This window comes from Ricinus communis, chromosome 1 (assembly GCF_019578655.1).
Source record: "Ricinus communis isolate WT05 ecotype wild-type chromosome 1, ASM1957865v1, whole genome shotgun sequence".
NCBI lineage: Eukaryota > Viridiplantae > Streptophyta > Magnoliopsida > Malpighiales > Euphorbiaceae > Ricinus > Ricinus communis.
This window is the reverse complement of record NC_063256.1, coordinates 9,065,825-9,093,407: the sequence shown is the minus strand read 5'-3', so window position 1 is coordinate 9,093,407 and position 27,583 is coordinate 9,065,825. Positions and strand designations below refer to the sequence as shown.

Here is a 27,583-nt window from a genome sequence, read left to right as displayed (position 1 = left end):
GGAACAAGATAGTGAGGGAAGGCGTGCAAATGGAAGGAAAATCAATGGCGCTGATTCCGTCTTCTTTGACCGATAATTAGCAAGCTAATACGTAAGCCCACAGTCATGTACACACAACATGGACCCCACATTCCACCTCCATTACAAGAATTAATTAATTAAGTTGTAAAAATGTTAAAAGTTTTTTCTCTTTCTCTTTCTTAAGTTGCTACAACGTTGACCCATTGCTCACGCTAGCTAGTCGCTCTCTCTCTCTCTCGCTGCGAGCTGGTTAGGATTTTCTTCAGTGTTTCCTTCTTATTGAAATTTGAAGGAGAGACAAAGACAGACCCTTTTACTGATTCTTCTTTGTCCTTTTGGCGTTGTTTTTACCTCTAATTTTCAAGTCAATCCCCCGGTGTAGTCTTTCTAATTTCCCTTCTCTTTTAATTGTTGTCATCATTAATTGTTCCTTGTTTACGCGTGTCTGAACTCGAGGAATGATAAATTAATACCGGGTGTACTTTGAATTATTGGGTTTGGTTTTGTTACTTCTCTCTTGGGTTCTTTTATGATCATTTTGTACTTCGAGATTTGGTCCTTTTAGGGAAGGGTTGCAGTTAAAGATTTGCTTTTCATTTTTTTTCTTTTTCCCCTTTGGATTGGGATTTTAGATAGTTTTCAAGTAGATTCAAGTTTCGGTATTATGTTGTTGTGATAAAAGATAAGAGGCAAGCTCTTTGCTTTTTTAGCATATCAGTTCTAGGGTTTGCTTTTCCTTTCTTTTTTCTTTTCTTAGTGTGATATTATGATATATTAGGTTTTTGGAGCTTTGATTTTGGAGTCTTCCTGTTACTCTGAAGCTCTTTTAGTGGATTATAGAAATTAGTATCTGGCTTATTGTAGAAATTTGTGTAGTCTTGGAGCTTGAATACTTGAAGTTCTGAAATTTAAACTCTTTTGTGGGGTTTGAATGGTTTTCTAAGAAGATTTAGATTGGGTTTTCCTGGAGTGATCTTAAATTGGGGTTTTCCAGTATGGATAATTCGAAAAATAGGCAGCAGAATGATCCTTTGGGTGTGAACAAGTTGGGTAAGAATATAAGGAAGAGCCCATTGCATCAACCCAATTTTGCAAACAATGCTAATAATGCTAATAGGCAACAACCTCAGCCTCAGGTATACAACATAAGCAAGAATGATTTTAGAAACATTGTTCAGCAGCTAACTGGTTCTCCATCACAAGAACCTTTACCCAGACCACCACAAAACCCACCCAAACCTCAAAGTATGCGGTTGCAAAAGATTAGACCGCCCCCTTTGACTCCCATCAATAGACCCCATATTCCTCCTCCAGTCCCAGCTCCAGCAGTAGCACCACCACCTCCAGTTCCTTTCAATAATAACTTTGCAAGGCCTGGTCAATTTGGACACCCTTCTCCAACGATGATGCCGCCAATGGCACCTGGGGACTCAGCTTGGGCAAATACAGCCGAGTCTCCTATCTCAGCTTACATGCGATATCTTCAGAATTCGATAATGGATCCTAGTCCGAGGGGAAACCAAGCTCAACCTTCATTACAACAACTGCAAGCACAAGGTCCAGCTTATATTCATCCTCAGCCGCCATCTTCTGGTTTACTTCCTAATCCCCATATGCCTGCACTGCCCTCACCAAGATTAAATGGCCCTGTTCCCCATGTTACTAACCTCCCCTCCCCACAAATGAATGGCCCTGCCCTTTTACCCTCACCCACATCGCAGTTTCTCTTGCCATCACCGACTGGTTACATGAATTTGTTGTCTCCACGGTCACCGTATCCATTCTATTCTCCAGGGGTTCAGTTTCCTCCACCACTAGCGCACAATTTCACATTTTCCCCTATGGCTCAGTCAGGGATTTTAGGTCCAGGTCCTCAACCTCCACCGTCGCCAGGCCTTGTATTTCCATTATCACCTACAGGTTTTTTCCCTCTCTCAAGTCCAAGATGGAGGGATCAATAGTTCAAGAGGTGACATTGTTGTTTGCAGATTTCTGTGGTGACCTGGTACCTCTGTTGTTGAAGCTCGAATTCAATGCACAGGAACTTCATCCATGAAATGCTTGTATACTGCTTGTGTAAGAGGTCCTCTGAAAAGTTTGTAATCTTCTCTTTCCTTTTGAGATTATATTTTTTCTTTTTCTTTTTCTTTTTAAAATTTTTTTTGGTCTTTTTTAACTCCAGTTTTGCAGCTTGTTTTCAGATTAGAATCTGTAACGACTGCAATGTATTGAATCTCTTGGACAACATAAGTGTTACCTTAGGTGTAGTTAAGTTCAGACCCAACAAGAATGCACCTGGACAAGAACTGTAACATGAAGACAGAAGAGTAGCATGAAGAAAAAAGAGTAGGCTTACAGACAAAAAAATTTAGCATGTAGATTATGCCACAAGAATTCTTGTGTGGTTGTACTCTTGTGGATTAAATCTCAATAAAGTTGAAGTTTGAATTCTTCCATTAGATGAAATTCTTAATGCATTGCTCTTTAGTGTTATTCATGTTCTGTGCAATTGCAAACTTCTGCTGTTACCAATTTAAGAACTTGATCACGGTCTATTGCCAACTATATTTCAGTTACTACTACAATATTGCATGCCCTTTTCTATCTATCCTCAGAAGTAGGTCGAGAGAAAGTCAATATGATGTGCGTTGGTGCTTACTTCAGAAAAAGAAACCAATCAACCATCTGATTTTATCTGTACAGTTGTAACTGCTGAAAGAGTATTTTTGGTCTCATGTTTCGAGAAAAGGTTAAGAGGGCATTGCAGCTCATATTTGTCTGTCGGTGATGAATTGTGTTCTATGTTGTACTCAGCTGTTTCATATTATAATTTATATGCTATGATTGACCTCAATATGTATATGTTGCGTTCATGGTCTAAATTGGAAATGCAAACATTTTATGCATATTCTAGTCCTTCAAACATATTTAGTAATGTTATAGACAAGGTTTTAGCTACTTTAACATGGTGATTTTGATAAACTGTTGAATCAAGTGCCTTTCTCTCGTGTGTGTGTGTGTGTGTGTGAATCCTAGTTACTTTAGCAAGTAGATGAAATGATGGTGATCAATTGTTGGATAAAGCGCCTCGTTTATGTGTACGGATCCTAATTACTTTTGGAAAGATTGTATGAAATATCCACGTGGAAAGAAAGACACGCTGTGTCAGGCGTATGAGATTGGTAACTAGTCGGTTTGCTTGTTTTAGATAGGGATCATGTTAAAATATATATGTTAAGAATGGGAGAATGATGTGGACTTAGAGGAGCTCTTTATGCCTCTGGGGTAAGGAGCTTTTTTGTAGATCTGCCTTTGTGGTAGAGAGGCAGTTAGGTTCCTTAAAACCTTTCGAGTATCAGATGCAATACTTCACTCTTTAGTGGTAGCTGATAGCTTTAACAGCCATGTTAAAAGAAGCTCCTTGGGAAATGGCAGCCATATATAAGGATAATAATAATAGCAACACAATAAGCATTCTAAAAGAATTTGATAAGAAGAAGAATGATATTTTCATTTGCAATATTCATTTCTCTATTACTGAATAATTCCTTTCGTGGGACAACAAATTAAGCATTTGAAAAGAATTTGATATCATTTTATAAAATTTTATCTAAATCTGTTGGAGCCGTTATGATACACAACTGAATGATGCAATTGGTAGAGTTACCAGAGTTACTCTGCACAACTGAATGATGCAATTGCATCCATTTCCTGCTGCAGAAGAAGGGCATCAATAAACACATCCAGACTCTCTCCCTGCATCATATTATTTATTGCATGATGAGTGATGCCAACACGGTGATCAGTGACACGCCCTTGAGGAAAATTGTAAGTCCGAATGCGTTCAGATCTATCTCCACTTCCAATCTGTTCAATATAGCAGGCATTAAATCATTTTGGAAAATAAAAAAATAACGACAGCAACAGCATTATCTCAAGACTCAGAATCTTGTGAACCTGCTCAGATCGAAGTTTTGATCGACTCATCTGAATTCTTGACCTTTCAATTTCATAAAGCTTTGCACACAGCACCTTGAGGGCTTTTGCTTTATTCTGTGAAAGAACCAACGAGCAAATGAAGAAAGTGGTTAAGGAAACTGTAAAGACAAAGTCACAGTCAGCAACTTAGATCACAAATACAAGAAATCAAACTTTCATCCTTCCAATATTTATCCCAAGTAGCAAAATTTTAGTGCAAGGAAAAAGGTGTTACAGCATTATTGAATGTTCTGGCAGTAAAAGAAAAAATCAGGTCTGCAGGAATTTACGGTTCCATTAAGGATAGAATCTTGTCATAAACCTGTACATGTAAGTAAAATTCTCTCTAACTTTTGGAAAAGAAAAGGGTCGATTTTGTCCAAAGAAGGGAAAACTTCAAAATGCAAACAGCACAAGTTGTTTAGAATGCTTCACCATATGCTGGGATCGCTCATCTTGTATGGAGACTGTCATCCCAGTTGGTAGATGAGTTACTCTGACAGCACTATTGGTGGTATTTGCATGCTGGCCACCAGAACCACCAGACCTATAAGTGTCGATTCTCAAATCTTCATTCCTCAACTGAACATCTACCTGCAGAAGTATCAAGCCAAACAATTAGATGCAGTCCAACAACAATAATGAGAAAAAGAACATAGCTCTACATTATGTAATTGTTATAGTACTTCCAATTTCAATAATCTCAAGACTTGGTGAACTGAGGTCAACTGCACAAATGCATAGATGCTAAATACAACTCCCATTCTAATTAGTTCTCAATAGCTTTCCTATCAGTTAACGCATCATAAAACATCATCTAGAAGTTGACACCTCATCAGCTTGAGGAAGGATGGCAACAGACACAGCACTAGTGTGAACACGTCCAGATTTCTCAGTCACAGGAACACGCTGCTAAAAAGAACCTGTCAGTCATTTCTGATAGGAGTTTTACAATTTCTGCTAGAAGCCATACACAGTTTATTTGAAAGGTGGTAAAGGGACCTGAACTCTGTGAATTCCACTCTCAAATTTAAGCTTTCCGAAAACACCAGCTCCTGAAATTGCAGCACTCGCTTCCTGCCAAGAGAGCTGGAAGTTAAAAGACAGATATGTGGTGCACTCCTAATAAGATATCCAAGACCTAAAATATGGAAGCTCAATACCAGCAAGAAGTGATGGACTAGTGCCCATCGAAGATTAAGGCAAGCAAACATATCATTGGATATTCATCAAAAGATGGATTCATACCTTGTATCCTTTCAAGTCAGATTCTGTTATATCAACCACTTCAAATTTCCAACCTTTCTTTTGTGAGTACCTCTCGTACCTGTTGCAATCTGAACAAGGTCATCTCTCTTAAAAGAGGAATTAAAAGAGAATTTGTATAATAAATGCTTCCAGTGCTACAATGACTTACATTCTAAATATATCCATGGAAAATAAAGAAGCCTCTTCCCCTCCAGTTCCTGGTCAAAACTTTTGTCAAATTCATGAGTAAGTGTAAAAGAAAATAGTCAAATGCTTTATAATCTCAAAAACACTAGCACAAAATATGAAACTTCAATTCTGATGCTTATTTCTTAAGCCTAAAGATATTGTTACCTGCTCTCACTTCTAAAATACAATCCCTCTCATCAGCATCGTCTGTCGGGAGTAATGACTTCAACAACACATTTTGAAGCCTTTTCTCTTCTTCTATGGCCTGATTCAATTCCTCATTTGCCATATCAATCATGTGTTTATCTTCTGGACATTCAGCCATCAATGACCTCAAACCATCGATCTCCTACATGGTCACAAAAAGCAAACCTAATGATTCTCCTTCCACCTCATCAATGATAAGATGCATTGGAAGGGTGTGAAATGACTTGTGATTTCCTCAATCACCAGGATTTGTTTATTATTATTTTTAGTCATGGTGAAAACTTGCATACAAGAAGTATTGGATCGTGTACCTTTTAGAATGTCTTAATCTAAGCAGAGTAAGCTTAGACTAAGGTCCATAAACAACATGACAAAGATATGTAACTTTATACAGAAGATAAGGCAAACATATGTTTTGTTCAGCTCTGACACCTGAGCAACTGTGGCCAATGCAGCAATAAGACAGAACCATTTTCTTACCATTTTCATAATTACAAAAGTCTGAAATATCAATTGACCATACTGAAACATTGAACACCTTGTTAATATGTAATTCCTTTGCATTTTCTTTGAGTTATGTTTTAAAGATGCAAGATAATCTAAGCAATTTACCACAAATAAATACCTTCTGTATAGACCTCAACTCAGATATAAGCTCCACTGGCCTCCTGAGTTTCCGCAGCTCTTTATTAGCCCTTGAATATTCTGCAGGCGAGGCTTCTAGCTGTCTTCAATCAACACCCGGATATGATTAGAACAGAAAGCAGAAAATAACCATTACCATTCTACAAATAAATAAAATAAGTAAAACACCTTATCTATAAAATTCTCAAGATAAGCACTTCTATGCTCAATAGCCGATAGCCTTTGCTCCATAATTCTAATAAGGTCAGGGGATAAATGTGATTGCAATTCTGCAAATAGAGAAAAGTGTTAAAAATAAGATTAAATATGATCAATGAAAACTAAGAGTTTTGCTAATACATTCCAAAGCTAAATGATCATACACGAATTAAGAAATGCTCAAAATTGCACCTGCAATATTTTCATCAAACACATCCTTTACAAGTTTATTTGACTTAACTAAAAGATGCGCATGCCACGTATTAACTGAAAAGTATTACCATGACAACAAAGCTAGGGTTTTAGAAGGAACTATCATAAACCCACTAAAACCCAACACACCAAAAAAATAATGTACAGGACAATTCAAACTAGAAAAGAAAAAAAGAAGCAATGATTTACTAAAGGAAAACCTTTAATTCAAAAAATCGAAACGAACCGGTTGAGTAAGCCCGAGAAAAGAGGTGAGATGCATTGGCAATAGCAGAACCAAGAAATGATGATTCGCGAATTGAATGGCTTTGGTGCCAAGTAATTGCAGAGCTAAACTGAAGCTGCTTAATTGCCCAGTTTAACCCTCTATTTATTCTCATTTCTCTTTTCTTGAAACGACAGTCGTAATCAGTGCTGGTTTGAATGGAGTAGTAGATGGACGCGCGATGCAGTCTTACCTCTTCCGGGCTCCTTCTTTGTTATATTTACCGCCTATATTTAGTCAAAACGGCGTCGTACTGCGAACTGTTAGGGGGTTAATGTACGGACCTAGACTCCTCGGAGTCTTCAATCGAGAAAGTTAAATGCGCCGCTGGTACCAAACCTTCGCACTTTTTTTTAAATGATACCAAACCTTCAATTTATTTCTATTTGGTACCACTCTTATTATTTTTGTATCTTCACCAAGACTGAATGAGGAATCTAAGACTAATTCTTGATGTGGATCTTGGGATTTATGAAGGATAACACACTACTTGCCACATATATTGTTGAATTGGATAACTATTTGTTGAGTTGGATAACAGATGTGCCTTCAATAAACTTTTTTTTTTACAAAATGAAAAGGAGGGCTTACATCACCAACTAATCTTGCTCGTCGTTCGCTGTTGCCATTAATATGTGAAGAAGAAAACCCGAGTAGCAGCTTTGAAGAAGAAGAAGAGTCGCTCACACTTGGTTAGAGAAGAAGAAGTAAGACAGCGTCACGACGAGGTTAGAGACTTAGAGGGCAATGGACGCTTGCTGCCTGCATCGACGATGATGACGATTTATGCATTTAGACGGGTTCTGCAGCTGGGTCGCCTGCATCGAGACGGGTAAAAGTTCTGCTGGGTCGGTTGGACTGGGTCGCCTACATCAAGCGAGTCATCTATGAGACGGGTTCAGCTGGGTCGCCTGCATCAACGATGATGATTGAGTCATTTTTGATGTGTTGTTGACTCAACTAATAGTTATCCAACTCAGCAACATATGTGGCAAGTGGTGTGTTATCTTTTACAAATCCGGCATCCACATCAGCAAATTAGTGACAGATTCTTCATTGGTACTAGCGGAAGATACATAAATAATAGAAGTGGTATCAAAAAAAATAAATTGAAAGTTTCGTACCATTTGAAAAAAAGTGCAAAGGTTTAGTATCAGCGGCGCATTTAACCCTCGTTTGAGGCTTTATCAACTTTGCAGAGTAAATTGTTTGTGTAATTTTCTTTTTCACTTTTTTTTTAATTTTCATAACTTCCGGGATGTTTTTTCTTTTTGGGTGTTTTGAAGCAATAAAATCATTATTGGCATTTGGGAAAAGAAAAAAGAAAAAGCTATTTAAAATGTCAATATTCAATATTTAACCAAATAAAAAGCAGTAACTTACCCTATGTTTGAAAGCTTTTTCTAGGGAGAAAAAAAAGAAAGAAAGAGAATATAAGTTTATCTTTTTTTTTATTATTTATATGTATGAATATGAAAAAAAGGATTTTATTTTCTATGTTTGACTCTTTTATTTTCACTTTTTATTTTTTTAAATAAAAATATAGAGAATAAAATATAATAACTGTTTTTTTCTCTTTTCCTTTTTTTTTTTTTTTCCGAAAAGAAGTTCTTTTTCTATCTCTTATTTTCTTTTTCCTCTCTTATTTTCCCTCAATCCAAACAAAGAGTCAAAGTCAAGAAAACCGGGCATCTCCGTCTTGCATCAGCAGCAACAAGATACACTGATACACTCCTTACTTTACAACCGTAGATTCAACTTCTTATTTACCTGTAACTCAACTAAAGCTTGCCAAATAAAAAAAAAGAAAAAGGAAAAAGGAAATGCAGGGCGATGAAGCCAGGGTCTTGCTAGGCTTCCCTCCCAGTTCGCGCCCTACCCCATCGCAGGTTCCATCACAGACATACCAACTACCAAATCTTTTATTCCCCTTTAGTTTTATTTGTGGTCAGATTCTTTGTTTATTTGGTTTTCTACTTCATGATGTTTTAATAAATGCCAATTGCCTAGCCTTGGCCTTGGGCTGCGCCCATGTATTAATCATCATCAACTGAATTGTCTGCTTGATTTGTTTTTCTTTTGTTGGGAGATGGGTTGGACTCAGCTTTTGATTTCATCTCCTTTTCACTATCTGTGTCGATTAGTTGGGAGGTTTGAGCCTTGAGTCTTAGGATTGTTTTTGTTGCTTGAACCGATATTTCATAATTTTGTGGTTTAAGTTGCTAAAACAAAAAATAACATGCTTGCTTGGGCATTTAGTAAAGGTTATTTATTTGGATTTACTGTTGTTTTTTATAGATTAAAGCTGCTTACAGAAAGAAAGTATGGGAGTCTCATCCTGACCTGTTTCCTGTTCAAGAAAAGCCTTGTGCTGAATCCAGGTTCAAATCAGTAAGTATTACTTCTCCTTTTGAACAGCTTTAGATGAGTTCTTGTTTGCAAAATTTACTTTTTCCTCAAATTGTTGTTACTTTTGGGTATAGTTAACAGTAGTATAACACCACGAGTTGATAAGCCAAACCTATTTATATGGACATGTGTCTCTCCTATCTGGTCAATTGCACTCTTGAACTACATTTCCGACTGATCTTGAGTAATTTATCTTCATTGTTTAGTCAAAGGTGACTACTTTACCGAATCATATACAGTCAACTTAGATGATATGATATATTATTATGCATATGCCATTAGTTGCCTATAGACAGTATACTATACATCTGCTTCTGTGTATCACACAATACCCTTTCATTTTCCCATTTGGGTTCAACATAGAAAAACCTAAGGACTTAGGTGAATGAACCCCCAATAAAACATCATGAGTCCCAAGGTTCACACTCTTGTCATTATTTTGACTGGTAATGTTATGCTTATCTCAGCCTTTAAATCATGTATTTTTTCTTTCCACAAAATATCTTCTACCTTTCATAGTCATACAAGTCCAGGGAATCTCACTATGTACATTTACTGCAGATTTCAGAAGCTTATGCTTTACTGCTGTCTGGTAATTTTCTCCTGTCCTTTTATGTTAGATGTAGATCAAAGAATGCTCTAACAGTCATGGTTTGCAAACTCTCCAAAGGACTATGAAACTTATTGGATAAACTTGCAACATTCACTTTAGTGCTTAAGAGATTGATTTATTCATTTAATGAACTTATAGAGATTGTGGGGTCAGACCTGTTATTTTGCTGAGTTCCTGTCCAACTGTTGAAATTTAACTTGATCTTTTTGTAAAATGTCATTTTGTTGCATTTCATGTTCTTTTTATATATTTTTTTCTTATTTTTATCATTTACTTATCCTATGAGTTCCTAGATCACATGCTGCTGTAGTTAATTTAAGTGGTTCAGGCTTACTTAAGAAAGGCCGCAGATGATTTTAAGGACGAAAAGCAAATCAACCGAGTCTTTGGGAGACATGCGACAGGATAGTTGCACTTGGAGAACGACTTCCAGCTCATCAAAAGGGTTTCCCCTTTATATCTGGTGGATGCGAGAAATGGCCACTTGAGTTTCTTCATTTTACTTATTCTCTTTTGTTTATTGGGTTACACTTGTCACGACAACCAAAAGCTATAAAGATTTTGCTGCTATGCTGATTGCCAAACGATTGAAGAGAGGGCTTTGCTTCGGCACACAGGACATGTAAACCCTGGGTGGGAGCATGGAATTGCTCAAGATGAAAGGAATAAGAATGTAATATGCAAGTATTATGCCAAAATAGGTAGTGGTGGAATATTCAGGTTGAAGCAACATTTAGCTGGAATGTCTGGTGAAGTTATTTGCTGTGATAAGGTTCCTGAGGCAGTATGAGAAAAAATCTGGAAGGATGCCGTTCTGGTAAGAAAAAATCTGGAACGATGCCATTCTGGTAAAAAACAAAGACAAACGGAATATGAAAAGGCATCTATGACTTTCCAACCAAATGAATTCATTGATATGGGCAAAGCTCCTGGTAATTACAAACAGAAAGACAGGAAAGTGATAGGCAATAAGAATTTAGTTGTAAGGTCTGCTCCACCTTGGTCATTAGGATAAAATGGATAAAGTGAAGTGATATTTGGACCCAGGCTGGGAACATTGCACTGGTCAAGATGAAAAGAAGAACTGGGATAAAATGCAGTTATTAAGAAAAATAATTAGGGGAAGCATCAACCAATTTAAACAGCATCTAGCGAGTGTCCCAGAAGAAGTTGCCTACTGTGATAAGGCATCTGAGGAAGTGTATCTAAAAATCAAGGAAAACATGAAGTGGCACTGTACTCGCAGTACGAGTTGGAAACATGAAACGAAGGAGATTTCCGCTATCTGCATGCACCAGGATGACGAGGATGAAGAAGAAGAACAGGAGGGAGGATTGATGCGGTGTTTAAGTAAGGATGTGCTGATCATTGATGATAATGTTTCAGATTATGGTGTCAGAACAAGAAGGGAAGATCTCCTGGTTGTAGCAGCAATAGTGCTGAGACAGTGTTGAAAAGGTCAAAATTGGATTCAGTGTTTTTAAAGTCATGTAGAATCCAACATCATCACACAAGCAAGGAGATGCAAAGTTGGATCTCAGAAAAAGCTCGAAAGGAAGTGATGTCTGCTATCTGCAAATTCTTTTGTCATGCGGGGATCACTTCCAATGCAGCAAACTCCCCATATTTTCACAAAATGCTGCAGTTGGTTGGCCAGTATGGCAAGATCTGCAAGGCCCTTCAAGCCAGTTGATATCTGGTTGGTTTCTTCTGGATGAGACTGTAACCTTTAAAGAGCATTTAGCAGATTTGAGGCGTCTTGGGAAAGTACTGGCTGTTCTATAATGGCAGATAGTTGGAATGATCTCCAGGATAGGACTTTGATAATTTTTTTGGTTTCTTGTCCTCGAGGTGTCTATTTTGTTTCTTCCTTTGATGTGACTGAAATTAAAGAAGATGCTGCAAGCCTTTTCCAGTTGTTGGAGAAAGTGGTGGATGAAGTTGGTGAACGAAATGTTGTTCAGGTAGTTAAGGTTTTATTTTGATTCTGTTTGCAGTTACCCATTTTAATATATCGTAATTAGTGCCCTTTTAAGTTGTTCCCCTTTTGCTTTTGTATCATAGATAATCATCAAGAACACAGCCAGTTTCAAGACTGCTGGGAAGATGCTCAAAGAGAAAAGGAAAAATTTGTTTTGGACTCCATGTGCTGCACATTCCATTGATAGAATGCTTGAGGATTTCCTGAAAGTAAGATGAGTAGGAGAATGCATGGATAAGGCCAAAAAAGTCACAAGGTTTATTTATGACAATATATGGTTACTGAATTTTATGAAGAAAGAATTCCTAAACGGACAAGAACTTCTTAGGCCAGCTATTATAAAGTTTGGCACCACTTATTTATTCACAGAATTACCCTTAAGAAATGTTCCAAGCAAACAAATGGGTATCTTCTCAATTTGCTAAAACAGATGAGGGTACAGAAATTGGGGAAATTGTTTTAGATCCCACATTCTGGAAGAAGATGCAATATGTGTTAAAATCTTTAGAGCCAACTGCACAGGATCTTCAAAAAATAGATAGTTATGAAATTCGAGCAACGCTAGTTATATATAGTGACACACTAAACTTGCAATTAAAGCGTTTCATGGGGATGATGCACAAAAATATGGGCCTTTCTGGAGTGTCATAGACATACACTGGAACTTATTGTTCCACTATCCTCTCTATGTGGCAGCTTACTTTCTCAATCCCTCATATTGTTATCGTCCTGATTTTGTGATGGTATGAAAAAAAGTTACTGTACCACTTAATAGTTTCTTTGCTCATTTCTATTATCCAATTTACTTTTCTCTTCATTTCTTTGATATTGGATCCTGAGGTAATTCGCGGTCTAAATGAATGTATTATTCAGGTAGAAGCTGACACTGGAAAAAGAATTTCTGCATCTATGCAGGTAATGTTATCTTCTGTATTTTATTATGCTATCATATCATAATTAAGGGCAAAACCATGCTCTAGCAATTTATTTTCTTCAATGTTTTAAGTCAGATTGCTGATTGAGCTACACTAAATTTTGCAACATAAGTCGCCGAAGAGTTGTGTTAATTTCTCTACCCATTAATTTTATTATGCTATCTTATTTCTTGTTGATCCTGATGTTCACAGATTTCCTGATTTTGTATCTGCTAAAGCTGATTTCGGAACTGATTTAGCCATAAGTACTAGAATGGAGCTCTTCTCTTGAATGTGAACATAGTTGGAGCACATATGATCATGTTCATGGTAAAAGGCATAATTTGTGTCTCGAAAGAAATCGAATGAGCTTACCTATGTTCACTGCAATTTGCGATTACAAGAACTGCAATTGGAAAGAGAGCCTGGTGATTTGGTCTCCTTTAACAGTTTTATGATGGAAAATATCGTGGATGGCTGGCTTGTAGAGGCAGAGAAACTGTCATGAAAGAAGATGAGGTACTTCTGTCTTTACATGCCTTTGGCAAGAACAGTGTCATCGGATGATGTACTTGAATCAGTGGAGGTTAATCCTTCTGCTGGAGTAACCACTGATGATGACGGTCTTGATTTTCTAAGTGATGGTCTTTATGTGGTCTTCAAAGCTGGAGTTAGCACTGACATATATGAAATAATATCAATAAGGGAAAGCAATTTGTTATTACTCAAGAATCAAGATCAGGTTTCATCTTGTATTTTGTGCAGCATGTGAATTTTAAAGCATTCATATCTTGGTAAGTGCTAGCTGATCTAGACTCCAGAGTATCATAGTTTTGGTATTCTTTGCTTGCATTTATTCGTCTTTTATTTCATTACTAGCAGTACTGTGTACAACCACACGGTGTATCTACTTCACATTGCTTATAGATTGTTCAATTCTTTTGATTTCTGCAGCATACATAACCTCGATTCATATATTATTTGATGCTATTGATAATATTGTCTCTATTTATTGACAATGTATTTTCCTCTCCTTCATCGGTCAAGTACACATTTTACTTCTTTTGGAACAGAGCTCATAGTATCTCACTGCTATATAAATTTGATTTTATATATGGGGATCACATCAATGGATCGTAGGACTTAAAACTCGTTCTTATTGAAACCCCGAGGAGTACACTTTTCTTTTCGTGGTGTCGTGTGTTTGTTTATGCATGAGCTCGTTAAGTTGCAAGTTGTCTAATGTTAAATGTCTATGTGGATTTGAGTTTGCAAACCATGATACATTTACAAATCACCTTGATCAGAAGATTGTGAGCTGGTTGAAAAGCTAAAACTGATTTAACATGTTTGTACTGGTTATTATAGGTGGTAGAGGAGAAGATTCAACTTCAGGTAACTTGGAACTTAAGATAATTTGCATTTCGATTTTCTTTTATCTTCTCTTTTTGCAGTTTTCATTTGCAAGCTTCTCTTGAATAGCTACTTATTCTCGAGTTGTGAGGACTGGCATGCCAAGAGCACATGGAGGAAGGAGCAATCACATTTTAATCCGGATCCCTTTCCTATTTATTATTCTGGGAACGGTTGGACTGGGAGGATTAAATGCCTCCAGGTACTCACTAGTGTCAGTCCAAGGAGGGTTAATTTTATGTTGCAAACCTCAACTCTACTAAGGCATGTGTAGTTATAGATCTTATTTTCTATTCATCTTTGCAGGGCATACAAAAAGCAGAAAGAGACATATCCCTCGCACAATCCTTTTCTCCCTTAATGCAATATCCTGGGGCTGAATCCATTTAGATTTATATGATATGTTAGTTCTTTTCAGCATCAGATGCACAATGTTACTGGTCGAAATAGGGGGCATGTCCTAATTCTCCACTATTCCGTATTGCTACCATTTGATTGGTTAAATGCTTGTATAGTTTCCTGTTTGTTGGTGCTTGAGTTTGCCTCTAGCTCATCACCATGCACTTTTGGTTGGCCATGGAAACATCAACCACCGAAAGCAGCAAACTTGACAATTAGGTATGACACTTTCTTTTATTTGTATATCATTTCTCAAGAGTTCACAAGAATCTGGGAATGCCAGTTGGATGATTGAGCGTGATCTCAGAAAAGCATGAAATCCAAGTAGCACTGAAACCCATCGTAACAAGCATAGAACGAAGATAGTCTGCGGTCACATGTCCCATGTCAAGCTTGAGGGCAAGCTGTTTCTTTTGGCTGTTAGAGTATGACAATTTTCTATATTTTTCTATTAAATTATAGATAATTAAATTTTTTTATTTTAATTTGTCTTAAAATGTGTATGTATTTTGACAATATTTTTTATTGTAATATCTAGTTAATTTTTTATTAATAAAAAAAGAGACTACGACTTTGAAAGAAAAAATAAAAAGGAAAATAGTAGAATATTCTAAGGGGAAGGGGAAGGGGAAGGACGTGGAAACTCGCAACATGAGGCTCTCAAATTGCAAAGTTTCAGTTGCTTAAAATTTGTAAAAGAAATAATTTTTTAAGATAAAAATGTGAAAAAAATAAAAATATTTAATATTATAAAATATATTAGTCTATTAATAAAAAATTGATTTGTTTTTTTTAGAATTTAGTTAAATATCTTTCTAAATTTGTAGTTCAATATCAAATAAATTTAATTTTAACTATTTTAATAAATAGAATTAAAATTTCTAATTAACGGCTAAATAGATTCATATTTTGAAATAATTATGTACATATTTATCGTAATTTTTATTCAAATTAATTAAATAAAAGAAGATTCAAATGAATATTAATTTTAATATTGAAAATTAATTTCTTTTATTTTTATATATTAAAAAGTTATTTTTTATTTATTAAAAAATTCAAATTAATAATTTTTGCCTCCTCAACACCGTTGCAATAACCATTAATTTCACCAGCTGTAGTAAAATTTAAATTTATTTAGCCTTTGGTCTACTTATTGAAATAATTAAAATTAAACTTATTTGGCTCCAAAATATAAATTCAAGGGGGTATTTGATCATTTGTCCATTTTAAAACTTATGGACTTGAAAAGTTTAAAGGCAAAAAGAAAAAAAAAGAGAAAAAGAATACACTGGTTTGTTTTAGGAAGCTTAAATCTTATGGATCACATGTATAGAAAGTACCGAATACAAATTCAATTCAGCACATGTAGCTGCTTGCTCAATGCAAAAGAAGAAAAGAAAAAACCATTAGTAAAGTAATATCAGACTTCCAATTATCATTCAAGTTAACAGAATCTGCGGGCTGAATACTTTGCAAGAATAGAAGTACATTCATATGGAACTGAATTCGCACAAAAGCAAGAAAGGAAACCATGCTTTCCAAAATTTGCTATATTTTCCACACAACCCCCACAAGATACTAACCATCGTTCCAAAATAAAACACACATCCCCCCAAATAGTAAAATTTTCTGCAATTCAGTTGATATTTAGAACTCCACGTCTTCTTACGATGTTATCACGCAATAGGTGTAACATTCATTACCATGTATAGTCGCCGTCTTTTTCTGCTATTTTCCTTTCACCCAAACAACTAACGTAATAATCCCCCTCATTTCTGATGCACTGGCCATAAAAATCCACCATGACTTCTAATCCACATTTCATATTCACTCCAGGCCACCACACATAACAAACACAAGATATTAGTGTTGGCCATACTCCAAAAAAGTTAAAACTAAAACTAGACTATATATTTGCAACTGCTTTGCATTTTGATTTGCTCCCCAGCAATATCCTCCCATTACACATTATGTTGGCAAAATAAGGCTTTTACTCAACTATTGAGCCACATCCACCAAGGAGCATCATATCTAATGGCTTGTATTTGAAAGAAAGAGCCCACAAGATCCAGGTATACACCAGCCTATGGTTCAGGAGCAACTTACAACTGCAAATCAGCAGCTTGGAAAGTTGAAGATTTGATAGTCTGTAGCATGCAACCATACCATAACCCTCCTTAATATAGATGTTGCTAGAGCTCTCCAGCAAACAAAATAGAAAAGACATAAAACCTAATCCCAATTACTGAATCATTGTCTAAGAGTTGCACCGACCACAAGTTTTTAGACACCATTGTCATACTGATTGTGCAATTAACTTCTCTGACCTCAACACCACTTTTCCAATACTAATGCTGACCTTTGATAGATCAGGCTCCTGGGCCAGACTTTACCTGTTTTACTCTTTAAGGCTAATGGCAATTGGTTGCCATCCTGAACGATGGTGAACAATCCATTTCTTAGTATAAATTGTCAAATTCAAGATGTGGATTACATCACCTAAAGCATGGTCTTCCAAGCATCCTTGTTTTAGAATCAATGCCGCTTCATATCTGTATAAGTGGCAAAACCCACAAAAACATTTCTGTTCTCAGAAATTGCCATGCTAAACAAGCCAAATAGGCTGATACATAGATAAGTAAGTTTACCTGCAATGAGACGCCAATATGGCTGATCGCCCAGTAGAGGAAGTTAGGAATCTCTGTATGCCATCCCATATTGCTTTTGGGTACTGGTTAGGATTACCGCCCAGAGGATTCACACACTTCCATAGTTTCTCATTCTTACCAACATACAATGGCATTTCTCCTAAACTTTGCTTCATTACCATATTATGCTCAATTGCACTATCCAATGCTTTACGTACATCAATACTACGGTGTTTTTTATCTCCAAAACGAATGCAGTCAGTTATGTTTGCTTCCGTAGGCATTATTTTTTCAGCTTTCAGCGTGTATAAAGCAAGTAAGATAACACCGATATGACCTTGAACATGTTCTGAAGGTGGTGGCCTTCCTTGCGTTCCCCATATAACATTACTAGAAGTGGTGTTGCTAACTTCTGGAGAGAATGGAGGAGGTGGAAATTCTGGAGCACAAGGATAACGATTGTCTTCTTGGCTGCTATACATCATAAGGGATTTATGCGGTGGATTTAAGAAGGCAGAATTAGAAGACTCAACAGAGCCCATTTTTAACTGTTCAACAGTTTGCTGATGCAAATTAGGAGCATCTTCAATATAAGTGCAGGATTCAGACATACCTAGTTTTCCAATATCAGGTACATTTTTAAATGAGGTCGAAGAAAATTTAGTAGCAAAAGCCTCAGGTCTGGAATGCATTGAAAGAAAACCATCTGGTGATACAGGTTGTTGCATAGAGAACTTATTTGGCCTCACAGGTTGAGCATACTGATATTGAGCACTTCCTATAAGATTACTGCCATTACTCCCTGCAGGGTCGGAATTACCAGGGAAAAAATTGGGTGTGGATATACTTGCAGAGACAACAGGTCTGTTGCCTCCAAAGAACTCATGTGGAGCTTTCTTAAACTGCTTTGCTTGAGCACGGTCCAGCTGATAAGGGTATTCATTGCTACTAGTTTCTTGGACTGCAACTGGTGCACTTGAGGCTCTAGATATGCCAGGCTGTTTCGCTGTATTTTGGACATATTTCCCTTTAAATCTAGTTTCGCCAACATTCACATTAGTAAATGGATTTGAATATCCCAAAGAAGCGTTCTCCGTAGCTTTGCTAAATTGAATGGTTTCAGTATATCTACTTTGAGATGTTACAGCATTGAAGGTGCTACTAACATTAGCAAGTTGTGTAGATTCACCATTAGAAAGTGGGGCACCTCCAGCCGAAAGACTAGTCCAAAGCCATACAGTCTTTGCTGCGGCAATTAGAGGTGCAGATGCTTTTTGCGGCTGCGCCAAAAGTATATTATATCTCCTCATTCGTAGCTGATGGAGACAATTAGAAAAATCACGATCACCAGAAATAAGCAAATAATTTGCAGGGGCAGGGTTGTCTACCGCCCAGAATAGCATATCAACTAGAATTTTCTTGTCGCTCGCATCTTTCACACCTACAACCAGATATTCCACAGCCTTTTAATCCACACCAGTAACGTACAAGCATGAAATTATGATGACAGAGGAAAGGGAAACACTAAGATAACGTCTGGAAAGTCCAAAAATGCAGGAAATCTATTGAGTCAATTCTCATGTTCGGAGGTTACAATTCTTTCAATTTAAAAAGAGAAAGCATTTAAAAGAAATGAAACAACTCCGAAATTGACATGATTTTGCAAGAATTCGATTCCATTCAATTCTTGAAAATGAGTAATTCAAAACAACACCTAAAAGATTCAAGAATGTAGAAGTGAGATCAAATATAAACCAATTACACGTTAAACAAAGAGAGCTGGGGTTTCTCAAGAATACTAACCATGCGTAAAACTTAAAGCATTGTCAATAACCTCAAGAAATGAACCATAACATTTTAAACTTTAAAAAAAGAATTACCGGCAGGGACGTGATTGAGTGCGATGCCGGTGCTGGAGAGAGCGTGCTGGACAGACTGAGGAATCCGATTGGTGTCGCCGTAGGCGGAGATGGAGACAGCCCCACAGTAATTCAATTTAACAAGGGCGGAGCTTATGTTCTGAGCAATGGCGTGGGGATCGCAACCTTTTGGCACCTGGCAGTTTTCTATGTCCCACCATACTGACGTCTTTGCCGAAACGTATTGCGCCTCCGCCGCCGCGGCAGCAGTGCCAGTGGATGCGATGCCACCGGTCACATCTCCGACCATGGCGACTGACCGACCGACAGCAGGGTCTTTAAAGGCAACAAGAACATAGCATATGCGTAGGCAACATATCAGCAGATAGGGTCGTGTTTCATCAATTCTTTTTCTCTTGCAATTATAAGCGGCCGTTCATGATTTATACCACAGTGACTTCTGTTCTGGGGTTTTAACTTCATTTTACGGATTTGGCTCTTACAGTACGCAGGAAGATATGGAAATGATAGGGGCAGTTATGGAAAATTAACGTCCCGTTAGTAAATTGATTCTAATTATGTTCGTTTTCGTCGTTCACATTTCAAACTCAATTTTTTTTCTGGTTTTTAGTGTCTATCGCCTTCCACATGAAGGGAAATAATATTTAACACATATTAAAATCTCAGATTTATCTCAAAATTAATTAATATTAATATTTATTCGTATATTATTTTAATTATAAAATTAAATTAATAAAGACAGTTTAACAAAATTTTAATATTTATTTATCTATAATATTTTAAAAATAATAATAAATTAACTATTTTTAAATATTTTTTAATTTTAAAATTTTATTAATGTAATAATATCGAATTATTTAAAAAATATTTATTAATTAATTATAGTATTATATAACTTAAACTATATTACTATTTTTTAGTAGTAAAAATTATTATATAATTAAAAATTTAATTTATTATTTAGTATAATGTTAAAAATATAATTTAAGATGTTATTTTTTAGAATTAAAATTATTATATAATTAAAAATTAATTTATTAATTAAAATAATATTAAAATATAATCGATAAATTATTTTTTAAAAGAAAATTAATATTATTGTTTTATTAAAAAATTATCTATTAATTAATATAATATTAAAATATAATTAGTATGTTATCTTTTAGAATTAGAGTTTAATTAGAAATATAATTTATTAATCAATAAATTAATCGAAAAAACTATGAAGTTACAAATAATCTGAATTTTATGTGCCAAAAATAGTACATACGTTAAAATAAAAATTTTATGTGTAAAAAATTGAGCACACATATCAAAAAAATTTAGATATCAGAAATTAATATATATATATATAACACTAATAAACACCAAATTTTATCTCTCTAATATATTATATGATATTTAATATGTTACAAATATTAATTAATTTTACTATAAGAACACCATATATAACATAGTAAGTCCATGTAATGATAACTTACAATATATTTTCTTTATTCCCATAGTAACTGTTTCTTTTCTAAATAATTTTTTTATTTGTCATTTTTATATATCCAATGCAACATTAATTTTTTTTATTTCTTCAATTTTATACTAATTGTAATTTTTTAGTAATTCACATAGATTAAAAAAATATTTAATAAACTTAATTATAAAAAATAATAATTAAATTACACTTATATATATTTGCAAAATTAATTATATCTATTTCAATACAAAATATTCTATACTTATGTTGGAATAGGTATAATAAATTTTACAATATCTATAGAAAGATAATTTAGTCTAGTTTAACTAATTTCTTATATAATTAAACATATTAAATGCTTTCTTAATCTAAGTATATTACTAATAAAGCAACAATTAGTATGAAACGGAGAAAAACACACTTAATATAGATATGGAGGAGTAATAACTTGTGTAATTTAATTGATTTTTCTAATAAACATTGAAGTGGTTTTAATGTAAAAAAATTAGAAACCACGTGTTCTTCACTATTAGCTCCTACCAATAAGCAAGGAATAAGAAATGTTCTTCAGAATAAATATTCTTGATGCGTTCTCCCCTCTTTGTTTCGTCTTAAGCTTACTAGCTCACTATGGTAAATATTGCCCAAGAATTAAACGATCATCCAAAGACCAAAAGACTAAGGCTCAAAACACTATGTGTTCTCCCCTCTAGCACTCAAGTTCTTAGATGTATTGCTAATTTAAGCATCAAGATATTTTTTAGGCTCTTTAACTTTTTGGTTTGTAGGTTACAGTCATGCATAGAAAAGTTATTTGGGTGATCAAACTTGGAATTGCTCACATCAATTCTGAAGCAAATGATTATCATCCTGATCCGGTGTAGCCTTCTTTAGGGTGGGGAATCTGTCAAAGACGACAATAAAAAGAAGATCTTAATTTAGGACGATGCCCAAGTTCTCACGCCTTTGTTGCATATCCCAACAGTAAACAAACATAGAGAAAAAGAGAAAAAGAAAAGAGAAAGAAGAAGGAAGGGTAACGATTGTATTAACGTCTGAATACCACTTAATACAATCTTTTGTGCCTATATAGGCTATTCCTGCCACACTAAATCTATCTCGATTTTTGTACTACCAGTTGATATAACAAACATGCTAAAAGACAAATAAGCTAAATGCCAATTGAAAACTTTCTTACTAACAAATAAAATACTACCATGCTGCCAATATTACAACTGTTATTATTCTTGGCTGGCTAGTCATTTCTAATTCTCTTAGGCTAGGTATGTAACATTACCTCTCTCTTTAAGAGTTTCCTTGTCCTCAAGGAAGAACTTTAGAAATTGAGACTTCAAGAAATTGTAATCTTCTAAGTACTATCAATAGGGCTGAGGTTGGACCACTACACCAGGACTTGAACAACCGTTTGCTTCTTCCTTTTGATTTCCTTTGTACCAATAATAGCAATAGGTAATAACTTGAATTCACCATTCGAATCAATTACTGGTAGATCCATACAAATTGGTTTAATAGGACCAACTTGTTTCTTTAAAAAGGACACATGAAAAGCTGGATATATCTGTGAGTCATTAGGCAATTCTAGTTTATAAGCAACTGCACCCACTTTTGCTAAAATTTTACATGGCCCAAAGTACTTAGCAGATAGCTTCAAGCATTTTCTCACTGCTAATAAGCTATGTCTATAAGACTGTAGACTATATCTTCAACCTGAAATTCTCTGTCACTTCTATGCTTATTAGCCATCTGTTTAGCTCTATTTTGGAATAATGCAAGTTGATCCCTTAGCAGATGCACTATATGTCGCATGTCAATTAGCATCTCTTCTACTGCAGTTGTTGGGGTAGTAATGTCATGCATCAATGGTAGTTGTTCAGGCTTGAATCCATATAATGCTTCAAATGGAGTCATTTTAATGCTGTTGTGGAAGTTGGTGTTATACCACCACTCTGCCAACGCTAACCATTTACTCCAACTCTCTGGCTTCTAAAAACACATACATCTTAAGTAATTCTCCAAACATCTATTTATTCTCTCAGTTTGCCCATCAGATTGTGGGTGATAAGCTGAGCTGAGGTTAAGTTGAACTCCCACATATTTAAATAACTCCTGCTAGAATAAGCGTGTGAAGATCTTGTCCCTATCTAAAATTATGGTATTAGGAAAACTATGTAATTTGTAGACATTCTTAAGGAAAAGATCTGGTACTTTTTGACTTGTGAAAGGATTTGATAATGCCAAGAAATGACTAGACTTGGTGAATTTGTCTACAATTACCATAATAGTATCCTTACCTTCTACTTTTAGAAGTTGCTCAATAAAATCCATAGAAATGGATTGTCAGGCTTGTGAAGTAATAACCAAGGGCTGTAACAACCCAAGATATTTAACATTTTTCCTTTTGCACCTCTGGCATACATCACAATTGGCCACCCATTGGTATATCTCCTTCTTCATACTTGACTAGTATAAATGAGACTTTACTCTATTATAAGTGCCCATCATTCCTGAGTGTCCACCAATAGAAGAATTAATAGTGTGCATTTTATGCATACTAATTATCATATTTTCTTGGATATTATCGAAGTATTTATTCTTAATTATGGATTTTAAATGTGATTATTGATTTTCATGTTAGAAGGAACGCTTTGATGCAACATGAAGCTGAAAGGATGATATTTGATGAGTTTTCATAGAGATTGATGCTTTGGAGAATTTTGGATAAAATGGAGAAAATATGGCAGAAGATCACTTCAGTTAGAGCGTGCCCGCAGCATATTCCAGAAATCCGAATTTGTGAAAAGAAGCTTAAAGTGATACTATTTGCCATGTGACTTTTTAATTTATTTTTGGGAATGTTTATTTACTAAAACCCCTCACAACTTAAGGTTATTTTAGGAATTCTTAGGGACCAAGTTCTCCTATAAAAAGAAAAAGATGAAAAGAGACAAGGAGAGTTTTTTTTTAAGGTTGGGAGAAAAGGGGGCTGCAAACTAGTTTTCTTACTATCATCCATTGTTTTCCTTTTTTGCTTTATTTTCTCTACAACAATTATGTGTGGCTGAACTCTTTTCTTTCCAACTCAAGGTTAATTGAGGTTTGAATTCATATGGGTTGTGAGATTTAATTGTTCTTCATTATTTTCTCAAATCTATTAATATTCATGTATTTTCTATGTCTATTAGGAATTCTATTTTTGTTGATTGTGTGAGAAGGCCTATTACTCAATTATCAAGATAGTCTATGTCAAATTAGAATATTAAATCCGTAATTATTTAATTATTCTAATGATTAGTGGTAGAATAACATACCCATGTTATATGGATACATGATCTAGTCTAAATGAATTCATCTTATGTATTTGTTGGCTAGGGTTGGGTTTCTCTAAATTGCATTGCTATTGGTAAATTAAATCTTGGAAACTTTTCTAGGGTTGTTTATTCAATAAGAGAATTAATCAAATGGCTTCTATTGATTAACAAAAAATTAAGGAGAAATTAGGTTGTTAGAGCTTCTCAACAACTATAACCAATTTATTAATGGATTTAGAAATTATATTTGCATCAATGATCAATTCAATGAATTAAAACTGAGATTATACCTTGGGTTGGAGTTTTCTCATATTGATTTATCTTCTCAAATTTTATTATTGCTTCTAATTTATTTCTAGTTTAATTTTTTTTTATTCCAAATTTAAAACCCCCCTAATTTTATTTGAATTTTGTTAAAGAAATAAATCTTACCAATCTCTGTGGATTCGACCCTACTTGTCACTATTTACAAGTTATTTTTATTTGAAGAGTAGGAACTTATTTTTGTTGGATTCGACACCCATCAAATTTTGGCGCCGTTACCGGGGATTGGTGTCACTTAATTTGATTTATTTCTTTTATGCCTCGTTCTTCTCATAAAGAAAAATTTAAATTTGATCTTAAGATTGAGAAAACCGCAAAAAGAATAAGAAATGAGACTAAAGAACGTCGTAAGAATTCCAAATCTTTTTCACCTTCTGCACCTCCAGAATTGGAAACAGATTTTGACTTGGTTGATTCTTTAAGTGATTCTGAATTAGAAGAAACTATGAAAAATCAAGGAAGAACTCTAAGGGAATTAGCGGCACCAAATGTAGACCAATAACCGCTTTGCATTCAATATCCCGATTTGGAAGTAGCCTTTGAGCTGAAATCAGGTTTGATACATTTATTACCCACTTTTCGCGGTCTTGAGAATGAAGATCCTCATAAGCACTTAAAAAAATTTTATGTGGTGTGTTCGAGCATGAGACCACAAGGGGTATCCGAAGAACAAATCAAAATGCGTGCATTTCCATTTTCATTAACCGATAGCTAAGGATTGACTATTCTATTTGCCATCTGGTTCTATCACCACATGGACGGATATGGCAAGAGCATTCCTTGACAAGTTCTTTCCCGCCTCAAGAGCCGCAAGTATAATGAGGGAAATATGTGGAATCAAGCAAAACAATGTGGAGACTCTCCATGAATATTGGGAACGGTTTAAAAAATTGTGCGCGAGTTGCCCTCAATATGGAATTACCGAACAACTTCTCATCCAATACTTTTATGAGGGATTGTTACCCATGGAGAGAAAAATGATGGATGCCGCTAGTAGAGGCGCTATAGTGAACAAAACTCCTCAAGCCGCTAGAGACTTGATCTCCATCATGGCTGCCAACTCTCAACAATTTGGCTTCGGTCAAGACTCAACACCAAGAAGAGTGAATGAGGTAAGTAGCAATTCTATCGAAACTCAATTGTCTAAACTAACCTCTCTTGTTCAACAATTGGCCTTAGGAAATGCACCAAAAGCCAGAGTTTGTGGAATTTATACCGATCTAAGTCATCCAACCGACATGTGTCCAACACTTCAAGAGGACTCTAATGAGCAAGTCAACATGGTTGGAGGATTTCCAAATAGGAAGTATGACCCCTATTCAAACACGTATAATCCAGGATATAGAGATCATCCTAACCTTAGCTATGGATCAAGAAATTAAAATTTCCAAAACCCTCATCAAAATTTCCAACAAAGATCGGGAAATTTCCAACAATCACCTCCCGTAAAGCAAGGTATATCTCTTGAAGATATTGTTAAAGAGCTTGCTAATAATATAAGTGTTTTTCAACAGGAAACGAGAGCAAGCATTCAAAATTTAGAGGCTCAAGTAGGGCAATTGGCATCTTTATTGAGCAAATTAGAATCTCAAGGTAAATTGCCATCACAAACAATTGTCAATCCAAGGCACAATGCTAGTGCAATAACCTTGAGAAGCGGAAAAGAATTGAAAGAATTTGATGATGCAAAAAGGCATGGACAAGCCTTAGAAGAGGAGGTTGAGAAAGAAGTGGCGACCTCATCGCAAGAAACCGATCAATCTTAAGTACCCAACAACGAGAAACAAAAGGTATTAGTGATAAAACCCCCTTTTCCTGAAAGATTTGCCAAATCTAAGAAACAAGAAGAGGAAAAAGAGATATTTGAGACATTTCGCAAAATTGAGGTAAATATTCCTTTACTCGATGCAATTAAGCAAGTACCTCGTTATGCTAAATTTCTAAAAGAGTTGTGCACCAATAAGAAAAAGTTAGAAGGTATGGAAAAAATAAGTGTGGGTGAGAATGTTTCGGCTATTCTTCAAAGAAAGCTACCTCCCAAGTGCAAGGATCCAGGTACGTTTACTATCCCTTGTAAGATAGGCAGTGTTGAAATTAAGAGGGCGATGTATGATTTAGGAGCCTCAATAAATGTCATGCCTTTTTCAATTTATGCATCTTTAAAATATGGTAAATTAAAAGAAACGGGTGTTGTTATACAACTTGCAGATAGATCGGTTGTGTATCCTGGGGGTGTCTTAGAGGATGTTTTAGTGCAAGTGAATGAATTGGTATTTTCTGCAGACTTTTATGTACTTGACATGGAAGAAGATAATTCTCCTAACTCAATGTCAATTTTGTTAGGAAGACCATTTCTTAAAACTTTAAAAACAAAAATTGATGTACATGATGGCACACTTAGCATGGAATTTGATAATGAGATCATAAAATTTAATATCTATGATGCCATGAGATATCCTAGTGATGTATCCTCAGTTTTTGTTTTAGATGCGATTGACACTCTAGTGCAGGAAACTTTTGAGTTGGAACATGAAGACAAGTTGTAAGTTGCACTCACCAACAACCTCAATCCAAAAAAACTTCTACGCCTTGAAGCACTTTATGTGATAGATTCGCCTCTACAAGACACCATTTTTGCATTGGATGCACTCAAGCTTGTGAGAAACAATGTTGCTTATATTGATTTATCTTATTCTCATAAAAAGCTTATTCCTTCTATCATACAGGCACCAAAGTTGGAATTGAAAGATCTACCTAGCCATCTAAAGTATGTGTTTTTAGGAGAAAATGAATCATTGTCAGTTATCATATCTAATAAACTCACTACTTTGGAAGAAGAGGTGTTGATTCAGGTACTTAGAGAGTACAAAGAAGCAATTGGGTGGACTATAGCTGATATCAAAGGATTGAGTCCCTCTTTGTGCATGCATAGAATACTTTTAGAAGAGGAGAGCAAGCCATCTAGAGAAGCCCAACGCCGACTAAACCCTCATATGATGGAAGTGGTTAAGAAAGAAATTATGAAACTTCTTGATGCAGGTATGATCTACCCAATTTCTGATAGCAAATGGGTAAGTCCAATTCAAGTTGTCCCAAAGAAAACAGTATACTTGTAGAGAATTCGGACGGTGAGTTAGTTCCAACCCGCATTCAAAATGGGTGGAGAGTTTGTATAGATTATAGAAAATTGAATACTTCAACTCGGAAATATCATTTTCCTCTCCCATTTATTGATCAAATG

At 35.4% G+C, this 27,583-nt stretch overlaps 5 protein-coding genes across 16 annotated transcripts; 3 read left to right on the top strand and 2 right to left on the bottom strand.

The window, feature by feature from the left end:
• Window positions 1–188: 188 nt before the first annotated feature.
• On the top strand, window positions 189–2,480 carry LOC8265887 (protein HAIKU1). Of its 6 annotated transcripts, none has more exons than XM_025156667.2 (2): window positions 189–2,097; window positions 2,223–2,480. In XM_025156667.2, the coding sequence occupies exon 1, from the start codon at window positions 1,017–1,019 to the stop codon at window positions 1,980–1,982; it is 966 nt and encodes a 321-aa protein (XP_025012435.1). In that variant the 5' UTR covers window positions 189–1,016; the 3' UTR covers window positions 1,983–2,097; window positions 2,223–2,480. The 6 variants fall into 6 exon arrangements, with proteins under 6 accessions (XP_025012435.1, XP_002515194.1, XP_015572393.1 ...); XM_002515148.4 differs by having other exon boundaries at window positions 2,212–2,480; XM_015716907.3 differs by having other exon boundaries at window positions 189–2,104.
• A 1,031-nt stretch (window positions 2,481–3,511) lies between these two features.
• Window positions 3,512–7,181, bottom strand: LOC8265888 (peptide chain release factor 1, mitochondrial). Of its 4 annotated transcripts, none has more exons than XM_015716902.3 (11): window positions 6,926–7,181; window positions 6,457–6,557; window positions 6,269–6,367; window positions 5,602–5,785; window positions 5,417–5,465; window positions 5,248–5,326; window positions 5,002–5,076; window positions 4,831–4,911; window positions 4,435–4,593; window positions 3,979–4,074; window positions 3,512–3,888 (listed from the first exon to the last, which is right to left on the bottom strand). In XM_015716902.3, the coding sequence occupies exons 1-11, from the start codon at window positions 7,077–7,079 to the stop codon at window positions 3,694–3,696; spliced, it is 1,272 nt and encodes a 423-aa protein (XP_015572388.1). In that variant the 5' UTR covers window positions 7,080–7,181; the 3' UTR covers window positions 3,512–3,693. The 4 variants fall into 4 exon arrangements, with proteins under 4 accessions (XP_015572388.1, XP_002515195.1, XP_015572389.1 ...); XM_002515149.4 differs by having other exon boundaries at window positions 4,831–4,908; window positions 6,926–7,180; XM_015716903.3 differs by having other exon boundaries at window positions 6,900–7,037.
• Window positions 7,182–8,552: 1,371 nt separating this feature from the next.
• On the top strand, window positions 8,553–15,178 carry LOC107260937 (protein CAJ1). Of its 3 annotated transcripts, XM_048370426.1 has the most exons (6): window positions 8,564–8,853; window positions 9,263–9,355; window positions 9,935–9,965; window positions 14,250–14,276; window positions 14,364–14,496; window positions 14,601–15,178. In XM_048370426.1, exons 1-6 carry the CDS (start codon window positions 8,788–8,790, stop codon window positions 14,653–14,655), a joined length of 405 nt encoding a protein of 134 aa, XP_048226383.1. In that variant the 5' UTR covers window positions 8,564–8,787; the 3' UTR covers window positions 14,656–15,178. The 3 variants fall into 3 exon arrangements, with proteins under 3 accessions (XP_048226384.1, XP_048226382.1, XP_048226383.1); XM_048370425.1 differs by lacking the exon at window positions 14,250–14,276 and having other exon boundaries at window positions 8,563–8,853; window positions 14,336–14,496; XM_048370427.1 differs by lacking the exons at window positions 14,250–14,276; window positions 14,364–14,496; window positions 14,601–15,178 and adding an exon at window positions 10,280–11,331 and having other exon boundaries at window positions 8,553–8,853.
• On the top strand, window positions 11,484–13,915 carry LOC8265889. Of its 2 annotated transcripts, XM_015716914.3 has the most exons (4): window positions 11,484–11,950; window positions 12,051–12,176; window positions 12,841–12,882; window positions 13,095–13,915. In XM_015716914.3, the coding sequence occupies exons 1-4, from the start codon at window positions 11,771–11,773 to the stop codon at window positions 13,101–13,103; spliced, it is 357 nt and encodes a 118-aa protein (XP_015572400.1). In that variant the 5' UTR covers window positions 11,484–11,770; the 3' UTR covers window positions 13,104–13,915. The 2 variants fall into 2 exon arrangements, 1 of the variants encoding a protein (XP_015572400.1); XR_003078420.2 differs by lacking the exons at window positions 11,484–11,950; window positions 12,051–12,176 and adding an exon at window positions 12,183–12,710.
• Window positions 15,179–16,099: 921 nt separating the features above from the next.
• On the bottom strand, window positions 16,100–19,833 carry LOC8265892. The gene is made up of 3 exons (XM_002515153.4): window positions 19,222–19,833; window positions 17,342–18,782; window positions 16,100–17,245 (listed from the first exon to the last, which is right to left on the bottom strand). The coding sequence occupies exons 1-3, from the start codon at window positions 19,508–19,510 to the stop codon at window positions 17,092–17,094; spliced, it is 1,884 nt and encodes a 627-aa protein (XP_002515199.1). The 5' UTR covers window positions 19,511–19,833; the 3' UTR covers window positions 16,100–17,091.
• Between the last annotated feature and the right edge of the window lie 7,750 nt (window positions 19,834–27,583).

Bases quoted from the DNA above. Each gene is read 5' to 3' on its own strand.
- LOC8265887 (XM_025156667.2), top strand. From the start codon at position 1,017: ATGGATAATTCGAAAAATAGGCAGCAGAATGATCCTTTGGGTGTGAAC.
- LOC8265892 (XM_002515153.4), bottom strand. From the start codon at position 19,510: ATGGTCGGAGATGTGACCGGTGGCATCGCATCCACTGGCACTGCTGCC. The intron at 18,783-19,221 runs GTAATTCTTTTT...ATCTGGTTGTAG, and splicing joins ACTCAATCACGTCCCTGCCG to GTGTGAAAGATGCGAGCGAC. The intron at 17,246-17,341 runs GTAAACTTACTT...CCACTTATACAG, and splicing joins ATATTGGCGTCTCATTGCAG to ATATGAAGCGGCATTGATTC.
- LOC8265889 (XM_015716914.3), top strand. From the start codon at position 11,771: ATGGCAGATAGTTGGAATGATCTCCAGGATAGGACTTTGATAATTTTT. The intron at 11,951-12,050 runs GTAGTTAAGGTT...TTTGTATCATAG, and splicing joins GTGAACGAAATGTTGTTCAG to ATAATCATCAAGAACACAGC. The intron at 12,177-12,840 runs GTAAGATGAGTA...TGTATTATTCAG, and splicing joins TGCTTGAGGATTTCCTGAAA to GTAGAAGCTGACACTGGAAA.
- LOC8265888 (XM_015716902.3), bottom strand. From the start codon at position 7,079: ATGAGAATAAATAGAGGGTTAAACTGGGCAATTAAGCAGCTTCAGTTT. The intron at 5,077-5,247 runs GTATGAATCCAT...CTCTCTTGGCAG, and splicing joins CTGACTTGAAAGGATACAAG to GAAGCGAGTGCTGCAATTTC. The intron at 4,912-5,001 runs GTCCCTTTACCA...GGTTCTTTTTAG, and splicing joins GTGGAATTCACAGAGTTCAG to CAGCGTGTTCCTGTGACTGA.
- LOC107260937 (XM_048370425.1), top strand. From the start codon at position 8,788: ATGCAGGGCGATGAAGCCAGGGTCTTGCTAGGCTTCCCTCCCAGTTCG. The intron at 8,854-9,262 runs GTTCCATCACAG...TGTTTTTTATAG, and splicing joins CGCGCCCTACCCCATCGCAG to ATTAAAGCTGCTTACAGAAA. The intron at 9,356-9,934 runs GTAAGTATTACT...CATTTACTGCAG, and splicing joins CTGAATCCAGGTTCAAATCA to ATTTCAGAAGCTTATGCTTT.